This window comes from Sitophilus oryzae, unplaced genomic scaffold, assembly GCF_002938485.1.
Source record: "Sitophilus oryzae breed Bouriz unplaced genomic scaffold, Soryzae_2.0 scaffold_1440_pilon_pilon, whole genome shotgun sequence".
Taxonomy (NCBI): domain Eukaryota; kingdom Metazoa; phylum Arthropoda; class Insecta; order Coleoptera; family Curculionidae; genus Sitophilus; species Sitophilus oryzae.
In genome coordinates, this window is record NW_022146105.1 from 742,304 (window position 1) to 759,044 (window position 16,741).

Sequence of the window (16,741 nt, forward strand, 5' to 3'; positions counted from 1 at the left end):
GAGAAAAAATCACTTAAACGAAAAGTAATATACAAAGTAATGAGATAAATAATGATTTTTAAAATTCAACTTCATAAACATGAGAATTGCATTCCTAATTAAATATATTATATATTTAGCTGCACTTATTTCCATTCAAATACCCGAAGATCTTTTAAACTCAGTAAGGCAGTGAGATGCATCAATTTATTTTTGTTTCAAAGAGCTTGATAACAAAGTACTATATATGTGGTTATTGACGAATAAATGCAGCACAAATATCTTAAAATATTAAAAAGTAACGCAGTTGGTATTATAAACATTCGCCTTAGGATAGAGGCAAAAACAAGTTGCCATAGGCACATAGATGTTAATTAATTACACATCTCCTTGAAGTAGAATTATTGAATATATACAAAATATAATTACTTTAAAGTCTATCATTTTAAATTTTTAATGCATCTTAAACCAACTTGAGTGTATAAAGTAATTTGTATTTTCTTGTAATTATTATTTTATTTTCATGATACTAATTTATGTAAAGGATTTTCAGAGATATTTAAGCCTTAAAAAATAAATAACTTTCTGCTAGGATTAAATCCCACCGCTGCCACCAAATTTATGTAACAAATTTTTCTTTGAGATTTGTCTCTCACTTTTTATAGCATGGCTATAGATGACTATAGATCATTTAAAGTCTTTTACTACCACCAGAATATTTTAATAGGGAATTTCATACAATAAAATTTAACTAGTTTTTTTGAGTTGAGATAAATAAAATAATTTTAAAAGATTTTTATGTCAGTGTGAAAATAATTAATTTTAATACAATATTCATTATTTTATTACTTAAAAATTAATATTGTTCGTTATGGCTTTTAGTTTTTAATGTATAAGATCAGAAGCGCTGTAATATGTTCAATGAAAGACAATTTCACGAGTGGTATTTTCTTGTACCTAATAAAAACTACTCAATTATATTTTATAATTTACTTCATTATTCTACTTCAAGTTACGTCTAAAAATGGCATTTTCTATTACCTACATGGAAAAGAAATAAAAAAGATTGCCTAGCTTTCATATTTATGATGATGATATATAAGTACTAATTCATTTTACATATTTTGTAGTTTAATACTAGAAAGTTTTTTGGTCGGATCACTTGATTTATTTATCAGCCACACCAGCTTATTTAACCTAAACGGCGTTCTTTTATTTTTGAACAATTTGAATAACATTAAAAACTATATACTATACGAGCGAAATAACATAACTGGGCAGATAAAAAGTACTTTTTGAATAATGTTTTTAATTCTCTGACAAGTAAATAAAATGGACTCTTCCTCCATCTCTTCTCTCTATCAATAGAAAGGATAAAAAAGTATCTTAGTCTACGTTTTAACTTACGAAAATCATTTATAAAAATAAAAAGATAAATAAAAAGGTTATAAATATCAAATTTTTCCAGATGAAAGTTGTTATTGTTTTCAACTCTTATTATTCAAACTAGTTCATTACAATACTGATATAATTATTTGTATTTTTAACCTGCCAGATATGAATTCTATATTATTTAATTATATAAACGAACGAGCACTTAAAACAAAAATACATGTATTAAAAACACATTAAGTAAAAAGAGAGTAAATGATAAAAATGACCATAAAAAATATATTTTCCATGTATGCAACAACTCTTACCATTATACTCTGTTTAAATAGATTGTATAGCATAATTAGACTATTTTATTCAGGGCGTATGACGCATGTAAACGTTTTTATAAACAGAAAAAATATTTTTTATTTTCAAATGGGCCAAATTACTGTTTACAGAAAAAAAATTGTGGTTTTAAAAGCTTACTTTCCAATCTGAAGTTTCACGTGTATATTTAAGCTTAACATTATTAGATCCATGACACGGCTAAGAATTTACTTCATAAGATTTTTTTAATAAATTTAGCAGTGTAGAGTATGACTTTTGAGTTTTACGCAACATATAAAAAGTTTTATTAAAAAAATTAAGTTTTTTCCCATAATTTGTTAAAGTTAAATCGATATTTTTTCAAAAACTTGCATTTCAATGCTAATAGTTTAATGGGAAAATTTTTATTCTATATTTATACTTTTAAGATTTAGCGAATTGAATTTACTAAAGGTCTGGAATATATTTTTTTGCGCAAAACACTACAACAATTATATTTTAATTGAAAATAAAATATGTGTTACTGACATCGGTTGGACCTGCCGAATTTTTGTCAATAATGGCATCCAATAATGACAATTCATAAAACATAAAAAAATTGCACTTAGGGCTGAATTTCAGCTGTCAGAAATTATGTGAATTTAATACAAATATGTCGATAGTCAGAAAAGCTTGCATGTGTGGTATCTGTAATTTTTATAAATCTATTGATTTTCAATTATATCTACTTATGTACCTACGTCATAACATTTAGGTTCTTATGGAGTAGATTTTTAGCCATTTTCATTAATAAAAGTAATATCGATACGTTTTTATATTTAAAATTAACAAAATATATATATAAAAAAAAATAAAAAATTAGCCTATTCAAAGAGATGAAATGCAATGTCATTGGTAATAAGTCAGTACGGATTTAATAGCAAGAAAAACTATACTATAATAAATCACAGAATACTGTGATTCATTTTAATAAAATTTCCAATAATTGTTTGACTAATTTAAAAAAAAAGGAAAATTAAAGAATATATTGAATCATTCACGTGGAATTTGTGGTTAACATTGCTGTAGTTCATCTGAATGAATTATTAAGTTACACGACATTTTTCTCCTTTTTAGTAGTCTGTTTCACTATAGACATATAAGAAAACCTGTATATAAAATATTTAATAAAGAGTTCACGTTATATATCATATATACACAATAGAAACTGCTAACAAGTAGTCTCGAGAAGAAGACAGTGACACACCACAAGACACACCGGGGGAACACTGTGACAGATGGTAGCCAAGCTGACTTTTGAGTTTATTTTTGAACAAGACGGGGCATTGATGCAGGGAGATGGTTTGGAGAGGGCGTTTTTGTGTTTTGATTTTTGCTTCCCACCTTTTTTGTTCACCATCAACCCTGCCTCGATTGGCTATAGTAGTTTTTCACCGACAGAACTAGAGGTTCCAGAACTGAAAGTGCACTCTTCTCCGTTCAGTAGTTGTCAGTTATCCAGTTCGACGGTTATAAATTGTTTTAGTCTCTCGAGATACACCGGGTATAGTTCTACGTCATTGTGGCCAGCTCCCTATAATCAAAATTCAACCCTTAGGGACAGAACAGCAAACCATTTTTATGGAAATATGTTTTTACAATATTGTGCAAATATTGTAATTTGAACAATAAATTGGACCTAAAAAATGTCTTTACCTATGTGGCGGATTCATCTGCTGGACTTAATAAAATTATTTTTAATTACACATAGCCAAAATCTTCTGGATACATAAATGGCCTTTTCCGTTACCTGTGGGCAGGAATAAGACTGCCTAGCTTTTTGTATTTATATTTCATTCTACTATGACGTCGTTTGTAATTAATAATAATGATAATAACAAATCGTCCTTATTGTAATTAAAGAAATAATAGTAACAGTTGTTTTCTTTACTATTTTTTATTTGTAAAACAGTTGTACTGTTTATAATAAATAACGTCTAGTTAATTTGATTGTATGAGTTTGAATTCTTTACTAACGTTACTCCAAATGTATTTTATGTAAATTTAATGTATAACATAAAAGATTATATTAATGTAACTTCACGATTTTACCTACTTGTAACAATGGGTATTGCAAAATAACGAGTATCTATATATAGGCAATAACCTAAACGAATTACTAGCTTGCTGTAGACAAAAAAGTAAAGGCAATCCTACTCTTATGATGAATATCATTTACACAACTATTCATGTGTTCTAGATATATATTTATTGAATTTTTAATAGGTAGTACTTTGTCCTGCATTCTGGTATCATATGCATCCAAATTATGTGTAGATTATGAACGTATAAGAAATAGGGTTCATTTGTTTTTTTTTATTTTCTAATAAGAAAATATAGCAACATAAAAAAGTAAAAATAATTTTTACGAGGTCAATAAAAAGGAAGTTTTAGACTTCTTTGAAAAAGTGTATCTAAAAACAAATTGCTTTAAAAAAGAGGTCACATAAAAGTCATTCGTGACCTGTATATAAACCGTTTATGTTTATTTCTCGTGAAAATATAAATAAACTTACTCAACACTTATATTTATCATTTTAATTACTTCAGTCCACCTTTTACCCTGAAAGGGAAATATAGACTATATTATATACAAGGATTATATCTAACTAAGAAATGATTCTTTTGAAATTTAAAAATGTATTCTTTTCTATGTGATAGCGGTTTACCAACTGTTCTTGTGCTATTGACTTCAGCAAGGCTTTTGACAGCGTGAATCATGCGTTGTTGGTTGAAAAATGTAAATATATTGGCTTTGACAATATTTCGGCAAATTTTTTAAAATCCTACTTGGAAGATCGAAGCCAGAGAGTTACTATAAATAATGAATTCTCTGAAAATCCCTCAAGGCTCAGTATTGGGCCCATTATTGTTTTTTATTTATACTATTGATCTGCCAAACGTAATAAAGACATCTCACATAAATTGTTTAGCCGATGACACACAAATATACAGTCATTTTAAGTGTAAAGAATATGAACAGTCATAGACATTAATGCAGATTTAGAGTGTCCTCGATTTTGCTAGAAATCATAATTTGCGTTTAAATACAACCAAGTCAAAAACAATAATATTTGGATCCAAAAAATATTGAATTTATTTAAAATCAAAAATAAAACTTTATATAAATGATCAGCCTATAGAAAATCCGTTAAAAATTTAGGATTGTGTATAGCCGAAAATTTTAAATTCTCAAACCATGTTACTCAGTTACCTCAAAAATGTTGTTTGAAACTTCTGTATTCCCAGAAGCCTATATTGACATATAACATGAAAAAAAACGTTATGTCAGAGTCTCATACTCTCAAAGTTGCAATATTGCAGTATGGTATATTTTTCATGCCTGAGTTTCATTGATGCTTATAGACTACAGAAGATTCAAAACAACTGCTGTCGTCTAATACTAAATAATACGAAAGTATGATCACATTTCCCCAGCTTTTGAGACACTCACATGGCTAAAACTAAATAAATTATTTAAATTAAGAATATTGATCTCGGTTAAGACCATTTTTTTTGTCAAGACCATTTATTATTATTATTATATATATCCTGCTTAAACTGTTTATTTTGGCTTTACCTCATTAAGTAGTAAGAAATGTCATTAGGTAACAAACGTAACTTTTACCTAATGATAATATGTATTAGTATATTAGCAATCAAATTCCTTGGACTTTTTCCTTATTTAGTTCCTTATTTTAAAGTCTTATGATAGAAGAGAAATATAATCTTAGATAGGTAGATAAAAAAGTAATTCCTTATTAAATTTGTCTTTACCCCTCAGGGGGCTCTGGAGCGTTTACTCCAGAGTTTCGGGCTTGACGACCCCGGGGTTCCCCAGTCACATTAAGCCATGTTGTCATTCATAACCATTTTCTGTCGTTCGAGACACCTTAAAGACTCACTGGGCGTTGAGAAATTTGTATTTGTATTTCGCCTACTTTCGTGTTTTTTAATGACACAAAGTAGTTTTGGAGACAAGGCTTTCTGTCATCGTCAGTCTGGTGTCTCACAGAATGGGTTTGGTAGCATTTTTTAACTGTTTTATTTCACTCAAAATTAATACATCTTTATACTATTGAAATAACCCTCTGTATATGGAAGTGTTTAAGTGTGTTTGTTGAAATAACTGATACTGAGAAAGTCTATGACGCAATGAAGATCTATAGCATTTATTATTTTAACCTCTGCAAATAAATTGAAATATATACACATGCAGATGCAGACTATTATAAAAGTTTAAAATGCATGTGCCTTTAGTTCTATATCAATTTATATTAGCTTGGTTTACCTAAACGTACAGGCTAAAAATAGATATTGTTTATATTAACCCAGGAAATACTATGTAGAGCTATAAGGGGTGTTGAAATTGTATTCATTCTATTGAAATGTCAATTAGTTAAAATAAGTATACAGAACTAATTTTTCAATTGAGACATTTGCAAAACAATTTAATCAATAACTTTGTGGTATATTAGACAAAATTCCAATAATTTTTTGTATCTACTTCATCATACATCATTTATATACACTGTCATGTATTAATAAATGATACTTATTGTTAAATAGAGCATATTTATTTTAGTAATTGACAGACTTACATTTAATAATGCTATAAGTATATTTTTGTTCTAAAAACAATAAAAAATAATATTTTTTATATTTTACATTAGTAGAACCGTCTAGTACATGTAAAACAGAAAAAAAAACTCGTACTCCCATTTATATATATATTTAAACTACATGCCACGAAGTGTCTCAACATAATTTACACAGTTGCATATTACCTCCCACATATATTTTTTTTAGTATAGTTACTAGGTGTGCTTGACACAGATAAATTAAACCATTTGATTGGTATTAAATCATTTAACAAATTAGACATACATTTCCTAGTTTACTATAATTAAATTTCTGGATTTTTTTTTACTTACCTCTACCCATAAAGGCTCAACAGCTTTAGGACATTTTTCAAAAATAGTCAGTCCATGTGAAAAATCTATAACTTCATCATGAGTTCCATGAATTATTAGTGTAGGAGACATAACTTTTGGAACCTTGTCAATACTAAAAGATTTTGTTTTTATTAAAATTAGAAATATTTCAATATTATTTAAATATATAAATTATTTATTTATTTATTTTAAATAAATAAATAATAAATAAATTATTTATTCATTTAATAATTAATTTAAAATGAAATAAAAAATAATAAAGCAATCAACTTTCAGAAATCATTTCTAGTCTAGTTGGTAATAATTAAAATTGATTATGATTCACAGTTATTTATTTATTAATATCTTGTTATTTATACTTTAAAATTAAGTGTCTTATCAGTGGCCATCATCTTTACACCACTATAATTATACTTATTTCTATTAATTACATGGAAATTAACGCTTTATAATCTATTTTTGTCCAAAAATTTGAAGCTAAAAATAACTACATGTAGAGTGGCATTTTTTGAAATATAAATATTGTGAAAATTGTTGATCTTAATTGCCAAGATATTTTAAGTTGCTTTGATATTTGGGAAATGAGCCCAAATACAAATAAATTTATTTACACACCTGGGGAAGGCATCAAAGAACCAAGTTCTCTTAGTGTTAGGAAATGCTACTTTCATTCCTGATATAAGGGGAGAATGTAATATCACAGCCCCTACTTCATAGCGTGCAGCCAAATCTACAGTAGGTACAGTACCGATACTCTGCCCATATAAAATAATATTCTCTGGACTAATTCCATATCTAGTTCTAAGTGCTTGCCAAGCTGCATCAATGTCAGCATACAAGTTTTTCTCTGAGGGCTTGCCACCACTCACTCCATAACCCGAATAATCATAACTAAATATATTACAGTTCATTTGGGTACCTAGGTCCCAATAAAAACTACTCATTTGTCCAAGATCCACGGCATTGGCATGAGAAAACAAAATTGTAAATCTGGCAGTGCTACAACATCTTATAAACAAACATGCAATTCTATTTCCTCTTGTTGTTCTGGTGTAAAAAGCATCAATGAACTCCTTTTCTCGTTCTGTAAACTGCCATTCTGCTCGTTCTGTAAGTGCAAAACTGCATTTTCCATTTTCATCTGACACAAATTCGTAAGTTGGCTCTGGTGGTATAAAAGCTAATTTTGCAGCTATCCTGCTGGGACAAGGCGGACAACAAAACAAGCAACAGAATTCACTAATACTTAGACCGTTCATTTTTCATATATTATAACTTTCAAGGCGACAAATAAAAACAATTCTTTAAACTAATAAAAATTATTTAAAATACATCAATACAAAAAAACTTGGCTTTTCATTGTTGACAACGCCATTTTAAAAGGCACGTCTACACAACACAACCATTCATTCACGCCACCACATTTTCTAAACTACGGTATCACAGGCGTGCAGATTTGTGACGTCAGGCACCAAGCATTTCATTTAATTTTTGCCATATTCCTATATCAAAATTTTGTTTTTGTTAAGCCTTAGTCATTATATAGAAGTTATAAAATATTGCATTCTTTCCTTTTGATTTATCAACTCTTTGTGCTCGATTAGATCTTTATCAGTAGGTAATATTTTATTTCATTTATTATTTCTATGTTAATATTTATGCAACCAAACAATCACGAGCTGTGACGTCGCCAGCATGTCGCCAGTGTGACGCCAACGCGCTGAAAGGGCACTACCAAAGGCACTACCAAGACTGTAACCAAAACATACCAAGTTTTGACCTCTGTGATCTATGGTTTTGACTTTTGACGTTTTCCTTTGACAGATATGTTATAACCTAGAAATCCTATGTAAATAACAAATTTAACTAATAAAGGTAAAATGCAAAATATTTTTCAGTTTTATTTAAATTATTTTTATTTTTTTTATTATAGTTCTCTCATTGGACTTCAGACAACATCTACTAAAATCATTAGCTCATTAGTAAACGTAATATAGACACAAGAGAGCCATGACATCAACATATAAACTGTTTTCAAAAGTTATCAGACGTACAAATTGGATAAATATTGTTAACAAATTTCTCTCTAATGTAAATAAATTTCGTCCTGTTCCTTTAGTGTATATAGCTGCAGGAGGTTTAGGTTTAAGTGCAGCGTTTAAATATTGTACTATAGCACAAGTGTACGCGGCACAATTAAAAAAGGTAAAATTAATTTTCAGAAGGATTTTATAAGATTTTTACATATATTTTAAATGCATAGGAAGAAGATAGAGTGGTAGTAAAGCTAACCTCAAGAGAAAAGAGATTTATAAGATTTGCTTCTGTTGAGTATGATGGTCAATTATACATGACGCCTCAAGATTTTTTAGAATCTGTAGTTGAAGATGAGCCAAGACGTAAGTTGCTTTATTAATTTCCATTTATGTTTTTTCATTATACATACCTTGCTTTTATTTTACTATGTTCACTTTTAAAGTGGCAGGTGAACGAACGATTCAGTGTTTTAGAATTGAATGATTGGAATGCAACCAACAATACTCCATTACAAAGAAATATTTGTTTTGAAGCAATCTGTTATTTAACTAAAAATAGTTCATCAACAAATTCCCCAAAATTGTAATTTTAGACCAAAAAAAAAAATAGATAAAAAATTAAAAAAAAAAGATCTTCAATTTTATTTATTATTAATTAATTTGATAATGAATAATTGTTGATTGCATACCAACCATAAAAATCCAATGCGTTGACTAGCAGAATAGAAGTGTGCTGTAAACTGGATGTTCACAGGTTAAATGTACTGTATATTTTTGATATAACAATAAAACTAGGTACACTTTTTTATATTTATTTCATCCCATTTGGATAATTTTGCATATTTCAACTAAAACTCTTTAAGTTGTATTAGACAGACATGAATATCTGTAGATAGCGGCATGTAGGCCTAGCAAGCGCTTACTAGTTCCAAATAGAGTTGCCACAAAATACATTGGCTGAATCTTGAATAAGTTATTTTATATATCTACCGAAACTCTCTAGAACTACTCTTCAATAATGACTATTGATTTGATTATTTTAGCGAGGTTTAAAAGAAAAGTATTAGATCAAAAAGAGGTTGATAAAATTAAGGAACATACACCATCGCTAAGCCAGGGATCTCAACATCTATTTAGGAATTTAAGAGATAAAGGTAATATCTCTTTTTTTAGTGTTAATGAAGAATTATATAGCAGTTTTAAATTTAATTGTAGGAATAATTTCTTATACTGAGTATTTGTTCCTACTATCTATTCTTACCAGTAAGTTTGAAATCTTTTAATTAAACTTAATATTACTGAGTCTATTGTAGAACCAGAATCAGGATTTCGAATTGCATTTAACATGTTTGACACTGATGGTAATCAGAGAGTTGATAAAAATGAATTCCTTGTTGTAAGTATAAACTATGAAAACTGTATATCAGAAAGAATCAATATAGAGATCTTTTTTAGATGAGGTTCTTTTATTTAAATGTCTAGTATTCTGTATTTGTTTTTTATTTCTTTTTTTTAATTATTTGCTAATTATTGTTTTGTGTATTATTTTATTTTTTGTGTAGATTGAGAAACTTTTGGCGGGTAAAAAATTTGAAGATTCTGAACCAGTAAGTTGAAAATGTCAAAAAGATGCAGATTTAACACTAATGTATGTTATTTGTGCATTAACACAGTGAGTGTTTTTATTTTGATTTTCTTAACTTTTTTTGTCCATATTTATTTAGGCTTATCTATTTCTGTCCCCATCATTTTTCTTACGATAAATATAATCATACCTATGGTCATGTAATAATATTTCCTGTATATCATATTTATTTACATCTTATACTATATACCTGTATAGTATAGTACAGATATGCTATACCGGGTGCGTCTCAAAAGTGGCTCACCCCTATAACTTTTTTATTTCTTCAGATAAAAAAAGGAGATTTGGTATGTTAGTATATGACATAAATTAGGTTTGATTGACGTATTCAGTTGTTTTTGGCCAATTCCTGTTTCACCGGAAATGACTACAACTTTTGATTTTTAAATGGCACCCTCGGAATTTTTTTACTTTATTCGATAGAAAATGACATTCTGAATAGAATTACATATCATATGTCAACTTTTGACATTCTCGCTTGATAAAAAATCGTATTTTAAAATTCAAACTGGAGTGCCATGGCTCTGTTTGGAGGAGCTTTGGAAAAATAGATTTGATCGTTTGTTTTTAGTGTCTTGTCCTGGCCAGTTAAAAAATGCTCAAGTCGTATTTTTAATCATATCTCAATTTTTTCAAATGGAACGAAGGTGGCTCATTAGCATATTTGGAAAAAGCATTTTTTTACGAATAATTTGATACCACATACTTGGTATTTCCGCAAGTTATAATTTCAAATACACCACATGCGAAAATGTCAAAAGTTGACATATGATATGTCATTCTATTCAGAGTATCATTTTCTTTCGAATAAAGTAAAAAAATACCGAGGGTGCTGTTAAAAAATAAAAAGTTGTAGTCATTTACGGTGAAACAGGAAGTGACCGAAAACAATTGAATACGTTAATCAATCCTAATTTATGTCATATACTAACATACCAAATCTCGTTTTTTTAACTGAAAAAAATAAAAAAGTTATAGGGATGAGCCACTTTTGAGACGTACCCGGTATATCTATGCTATATGTATACTACATATCTATATGTATCTGTATCTGCCAAAATGTATATTTAAAAACTTCATAACTTTTATCTGTAATAGGGAGAGCTGATGGAATAAGCAATTATTTAGTTAAAAAAAGTAGTTGGTTAGAAATTATTATTACTGTTTTTATTAAATATTAAACACATATGTGCTTAATAAAATTACTAACAATAAATTAATAATTAATACCTTAACTTTGTCCAACCTAATCAGAATAATCAGATATTTCCTAATATTTATAATTTTATTATTATTTACACAGATGGAAAAAATATTTAGTCATGCTTGGAAAGGAAAGAGAGGTCTAACAACGGAAGCTGAGCCTTTGCAGAGTGTACCAATGCAAGAACAATATGTAAATGATGAACAAGGTCTCCAAAGAAAACATGTAGTTGACACAACCTTATTGATACATTTTTTTGGGTCTAAGGGCACTTCAGATTTAAACTTTGAGAATTTTAGGAAGTTTATGCTCCATTTACAAACTGAGGTTTTAGAATTAGAGTTCAGTGAATTTGCTAAAGGTCTACCAACAATATCTGAAGTTGATTTTGCCAAAATTTTGTTGAGATATACTTATTTAGATACAGATCAGTATGACATGTATTTAGATAGATTATTAGAACGTTTAAAAGACGTCCAGGGGATCACATTTGACGAATTTTACGTTTTTTGTCAGTTTTTAAATAATTTGGAAGATTTCAGCATTGCCATGAGGATGTATACTTTGGCAGACCATCCTATTTCTAAAGGTACAGTAATTCATTCAATATATAGCCAATTAAATAACTTTGTTTTAAAGAGAAATATATTTTGAGTGAACTAGAAATAATCCCAAACCAAACCACACAAATAATTTGAATGAGTGAATAATAATTGATATTAATGTTCTGAATTTATTTCAATGCTTTGTAATATCATATAGCTAGTCTATTTTACTATATTAGGCTTAAACCAAATATAGATACACAGCCAAGACAGTTAAAAAAATCAGTTGATATAAAATGACGGACTTATAATTGCTCTGAGACATTAGGACTTGCTTCTTAAAAATGTTTATTTTCAGATGAATTTCATAGGGCTGTGAAAATTTGCACAGGCACAAATTTGAGCCCCCATATAGTTCATACAGTGTTTGCTATTTTTGACGTCGATGGAGATGGTCTTTTAAGCTACAAAGAATTTATAGCTATTATGAAAGACAGGCTGCATCGAGGCTTTAAGGCAAGGAAAATACATTATATTGACTATCTAAATAATAATTTGTTTTTTAGTCATATACAAAAACAGAAGGATGGCAAGCATTTAAAAAATGCCTAAAACAAGAAATGAAGTCAACTTAGTTATTTAATGGCTTAACTACATTTCTAACAAGTTTACAGTGGATTAATAAGTGAGAGTAATTTTTTTTGGAAAAGTTTGGAATTTATTTAGATCTATGTTTAGCTTTATGTGCCATAAAGTAAATCGCTTGTGATACATTGTTTTTATTGAATATGTAATTTTGTTCAATGGGTTGTTAAATATTATTAATTATCTAAAAAATATATATTGAATTTCAAATAAAATTTACGGGTTAATTTGTTATATATGATTTTTTCATACATATGCCTAAAGCACTTTTTTCTTTTTTCTGTGATTAATTAATATAGGGAGTTTTTCCAAAATACTTTATTTTTATCAATTTAAAAAACGTTGACAACAAAACTTATGAAACATTAACATACAAACTAATTATTAAATAAGTTAATAAATATTTAAGTAACTAAAATAACAATTTAAGAATAGAAGTACCATCTCTCCCACTATAGGCAAAGACACAATGTTTCAAATGCAAATAACAACTTCTAGAATAACCTTAGGTATTCGGCCTATATTTTAATATTAATTTTCAATAGGCTTGTTTACAGGGGACAACATGAACTGCAGACTACAATCACATTATAGAAAAAGCAGATAACAAAAAATTATGGGAAACAAAATTAGATATTTTTTTGATTTTAATTGAATTCTATATATGAAATACTAGAATTGTAGGGATAAAGGTCTTACGGGCTTCATTGCTTGAAAGCTGAGAAACAAATCATGTATTTGGGCTAAGAAGAGAGAGATGAGATATCGTCTAGTGGCAGTAAAGTAATTGAAACGGACTCTGGTCACATTATTTTTGTCAAGACTAACAGCAAGTATTTGGATGCAGCGGCATTGTAAATCCAGGCTTAATTTCAGCACATTTTTGTTTCACAAGATAAATACTAAGTATTTCAGCTACCTGATGAGGTTGATCTTCTTGAACAGCATGTCCCGTTTTCGCTAGTACTTGAAGTTGAAATTTACCTGCAACAAATACATATTCTTATATATACATATCAGCAAAATTCTATGTGTAAATGGGCAAATAATGTTTCATTAAGCTACACATAGTAAAAATTACTGCCTTTTTTTAATACACACTTAATTATTTTTACTGAGTGCTTTGAAATTCAGATCATCAAGTGTTACAAAATAACTTACCCTGCATCTGTCCAACAGTGAGTTTGGTATCTAAACCATGAATATTTGCTAATATCAATACTTTTGGTGTTTTTGAACCAAGAAACTTTTCAGACAATCCTTGAAACCAATGGTGCCAATAGACTTCAGTTTTGCTTAGATCAATTCTCCAAGTATATTTTGGCCCTTCATCTATCAGAAAGTTAATTAATAGTTTAGTTCTGTTACATACCACCTATACTTACCCTCATCGGATGTAGTCTTTGGAATTTTGAATTTTTTACTTTGAGGCAGTGGTGGTTTACTTTCTACTTTTGAGTCTGATTCTTTAGAATTATCTGCATTATCTTCATCTACCTCTGTTAATGTAAACTCAGATGCCTTGAGTTCAGAACTGTGGAGGTTTGACAAGTTGGTACCATCCATTTTATCAAAATTTTTCCATTCACTAGACGCCAACTTACCAGTTTTCATACTATAATACATTAAATGACAGGTATTTCAATAATACTTTTTTATTAAAATACTTACTTTACAATCTGACCTGGCATTGACACTCGAGCTGCCTCTAAATTGTGCGATTGGCCACCTTTGAAACTAAAGATATTGTTACTGCAAATTATTTGTTCAGTTCTATGTAACTTACCACCACTGTATAGCATGGGGGATACTTTTAAAATGTGACGGCCTTCCTCTCAAAATGCTTTGCATAGAAGACAATGCATCCAAAGCTGTTCCTTCGACAACATCAATAACACATAACCCCACTAAATTATTTATTTTGTATGAAGCATTAACAGCTATTGCTCCTCCCATACTGTGGCCAATGAGAATCATTGTTGCATTTTCTTGTTCACAAAGAATATTAGCAACCACTATTACATCTCTAAAAAAGAAGAGTATTCAATTAAGATTATTTTCAGTATACTGTATTAAGAAAATACTCTGTGAGTGTTTCAAGAGACAAATCATCATCATTGTCTGTTTTTGTTTGCCCATGGCCCCTAAAGTCGACAGCTATGATTTGGCATTCAATATTGGCATATATTTCTTTCTATAAATAATTTTTTTAATATATTGTCTCCTAATCTTATCATCCTATTCACCGCAAAAAGTGACCAAGTCAAACCATTATATCCACCACCATGTAAGCAAAAAATAATTGGCCCTTTAGAACCTTTTCTATAGATGTGGTGCTGGCCAGATGGTGTTGTTATATATTCTTCCTTTTCAAAGTACTCCTGCCATTTTACAGGTGAATAATTTGGCTTGTGTGAGGCCAGACTAGTCGGTGCTCTGAAATATTCTTTTTGTTAAAAAATAGTGAATCAGGGTTTACTTACCCTTTCTTATGATGTAGCCCCAACACTGATTTTCGTAGGTCGGACATGGCTAATATATCCTTTGTCAGAAAATAAATATACTTTCACTCAATTAAAATATATTAATACTTCTGTAGTAAGTCTAAAAACATATCATAAAACTTATATTTAAATAAATTAAAGTTTTTCCTTTTCAAACAAAACACCAATGCCAAACACTCATACAACTTAACCTCTATAACAGGAATGTCAGAAGTCAAAAGCCTTTAATATCTTTTGTTTATTTTTAGTGGCCGATTTCCATAGAATTAATACTCCCTATGCTGATTTCCATATGTCGAGGTTCGGATAAATTCCGATAGAGCACACTGGCGTTATTTAACCGAAGCAACCAAAGCCAACCAAAGCGAAATCATAGCTAAATGAACACTCCATGATGACGTTGGAAGTATGGTTGGAAAATCATTGAAGATATGTCAAAATTGTCAGTGCCCTGCAAAGCTGCGAGAATATGTCATGGGTGTTATGTGTCAACGCGCTAAATGTTGTCAAATTCAGATTGTCAGTTTTCCTCGAACGGACGCTGCCTTGCAGCTGTCGCATTCAAACCGAAGAATATTGTTTTATATAAAAAAAAGAACATATTGATATCATTCCATAAGTTGGGAACGTATTGTATCCTTCTTTAAGCTACAAGTGATTGGTATGTACCTACGTCTTTTTGAAATATTTCAATACACATGTTTACAATTAGAGGTTAAAAGAATGATATACTTATAGTATTTTCGTCTTTTATAAAGTTATTAACTGTTTTACAACATCAGAAGTGGTACATATTAAAATTTGTCTTTTCAGGTACATAATTTATTAAACAACTCCACTCATAGGGATTAGTAAAATGGCTAGAGGACAACAAAAAGTGCAATCCCAACAAAAAGCAGCTGAAAAAGCTGCCAAAATGAAAAAACAACAAGGGCATAGCGCGAATGATCAGAAGAAGGCTGCTCAAAAAGCTTTAGTACATGTTTGTGCAGTTTGCAAGGTAAAATATGAAACATTAGCCCTCTAATTATACCCAGTAAAATACTAGTTCTGTAATTGTTAAATGAAAGGATGTCAGAGGATTCTGTTAGAAAAAAGTCTTCATTATATTATGGTATTTAGCTAGATGTGCTACTTTCACATTTCATGAAATATATGTATGCCTATCTAATATTTTTTTGTATTTTAGGCTCAGATGCCAGACCCCAAAACCTACAAACAACATTTCGAAAATAAACATCCAAAAAATGATATGCCTCAGGAATTGAAAGATGTATGAAATATAAGTATAAAGGAGCTGTCGTGTTGTTTTTTATTCTGGTTGTTTTCTTCTAATAAATTCACAAGAGTATTTTTTACAGTTACTTTTAATTTTTTTTCCAAGTATGTAATGTAAACATTTGTTTAAGTTTGTGATGGTTTTTCTTACATTTATAAAAATAAATGAAAATTAATTCTTAATCTTATATTTTTTTCATATAAGATATT

The 16,741-nt window shown here is 29.2% G+C and overlaps 4 protein-coding genes across 5 annotated transcripts; 2 read left to right on the forward strand and 2 right to left on the reverse strand.

Moving 5' to 3' along the window:
* Positions 1-1,061: 1,061 nt before the first annotated feature.
* On the reverse strand, positions 1,062-8,116 carry LOC115876666 (alpha/beta hydrolase domain-containing protein 17B). Its single transcript, XM_030892528.1, has 3 exons — positions 7,290-8,116; positions 6,654-6,786; positions 1,062-3,253 (listed from the first exon to the last, which is right to left on the reverse strand). Exons 1-3 carry the CDS (start codon positions 7,931-7,933, stop codon positions 3,170-3,172), a joined length of 861 nt encoding a protein of 286 aa, XP_030748388.1. The 5' UTR covers positions 7,934-8,116; the 3' UTR covers positions 1,062-3,169.
* Positions 8,117-8,406: 290 nt separating this feature from the next.
* LOC115876667 (calcium uptake protein 3, mitochondrial) lies at positions 8,407-12,959 on the forward strand. Of its 2 annotated transcripts, XM_030892529.1 has the most exons (10): positions 8,407-8,549; positions 8,608-8,879; positions 8,938-9,073; positions 9,754-9,864; positions 9,926-9,973; positions 10,024-10,106; positions 10,273-10,317; positions 11,659-12,148; positions 12,463-12,620; positions 12,671-12,959. In XM_030892529.1, the coding sequence occupies exons 2-10, from the start codon at positions 8,685-8,687 to the stop codon at positions 12,737-12,739; spliced, it is 1,335 nt and encodes a 444-aa protein (XP_030748389.1). In that variant the 5' UTR covers positions 8,407-8,549; positions 8,608-8,684; the 3' UTR covers positions 12,740-12,959. The 2 variants fall into 2 exon arrangements, with proteins under 2 accessions (XP_030748389.1, XP_030748390.1); XM_030892530.1 differs by lacking the exon at positions 10,273-10,317.
* Positions 12,960-13,052: 93 nt separating this feature from the next.
* On the reverse strand, positions 13,053-15,598 carry LOC115876669 (protein phosphatase methylesterase 1). The gene is made up of 8 exons (XM_030892532.1): positions 15,233-15,598; positions 14,996-15,185; positions 14,834-14,943; positions 14,536-14,775; positions 14,421-14,486; positions 14,135-14,364; positions 13,911-14,081; positions 13,053-13,733 (listed from the first exon to the last, which is right to left on the reverse strand). The coding sequence occupies exons 1-8, from the start codon at positions 15,277-15,279 to the stop codon at positions 13,573-13,575; spliced, it is 1,215 nt and encodes a 404-aa protein (XP_030748392.1). The 5' UTR covers positions 15,280-15,598; the 3' UTR covers positions 13,053-13,572.
* Positions 15,599-15,762: 164 nt separating this feature from the next.
* LOC115876674 (zinc finger protein 706-like) lies at positions 15,763-16,714 on the forward strand. The gene is made up of 3 exons (XM_030892550.1): positions 15,763-15,914; positions 16,067-16,253; positions 16,443-16,714. The coding sequence occupies exons 2-3, from the start codon at positions 16,110-16,112 to the stop codon at positions 16,530-16,532; spliced, it is 234 nt and encodes a 77-aa protein (XP_030748410.1). The 5' UTR covers positions 15,763-15,914; positions 16,067-16,109; the 3' UTR covers positions 16,533-16,714.
* The last annotated feature ends 27 nt before the right edge of the window (positions 16,715-16,741 follow it).

Bases quoted from the DNA above. Each gene is read 5' to 3' on its own strand.
- LOC115876666 (XM_030892528.1), bottom strand. From the start codon at position 7,933: ATGAACGGTCTAAGTATTAGTGAATTCTGTTGCTTGTTTTGTTGTCCG. The intron at 6,787-7,289 runs GTGTGTAAATAA...AAAATCTTTTAG, and splicing joins TTCTTTGATGCCTTCCCCAG to TATTGACAAGGTTCCAAAAG. The intron at 3,254-6,653 runs GTAAGTAAAAAA...TTTTGATTATAG, and splicing joins TTGAGCCTTTATGGGTAGAG to GGAGCTGGCCACAATGACGT.
- LOC115876667 (XM_030892529.1), top strand. From the start codon at position 8,685: ATGACATCAACATATAAACTGTTTTCAAAAGTTATCAGACGTACAAAT. The intron at 9,074-9,753 runs GTAAGTTGCTTT...TGATTATTTTAG, and splicing joins AGTTGAAGATGAGCCAAGAC to CGAGGTTTAAAAGAAAAGTA. The intron at 12,149-12,462 runs GTACAGTAATTC...GTTTATTTTCAG, and splicing joins AGACCATCCTATTTCTAAAG to ATGAATTTCATAGGGCTGTG.
- LOC115876669 (XM_030892532.1), bottom strand. From the start codon at position 15,279: ATGTCCGACCTACGAAAATCAGTGTTGGGGCTACATCATAAGAAAGG. The intron at 14,082-14,134 runs GTAAGTATAGGT...ACTTTCTGATAG, and splicing joins AAAGACTACATCCGATGAGG to ATGAAGGGCCAAAATATACT. The intron at 13,734-13,910 runs GTAAGTTATTTT...TATTTGTTGCAG, and splicing joins CACTGTTGGACAGATGCAGG to GTAAATTTCAACTTCAAGTA.
- LOC115876674 (XM_030892550.1), top strand. From the start codon at position 16,110: ATGGCTAGAGGACAACAAAAAGTGCAATCCCAACAAAAAGCAGCTGAA. The intron at 16,254-16,442 runs GTAAAATATGAA...TTTGTATTTTAG, and splicing joins ATGTTTGTGCAGTTTGCAAG to GCTCAGATGCCAGACCCCAA.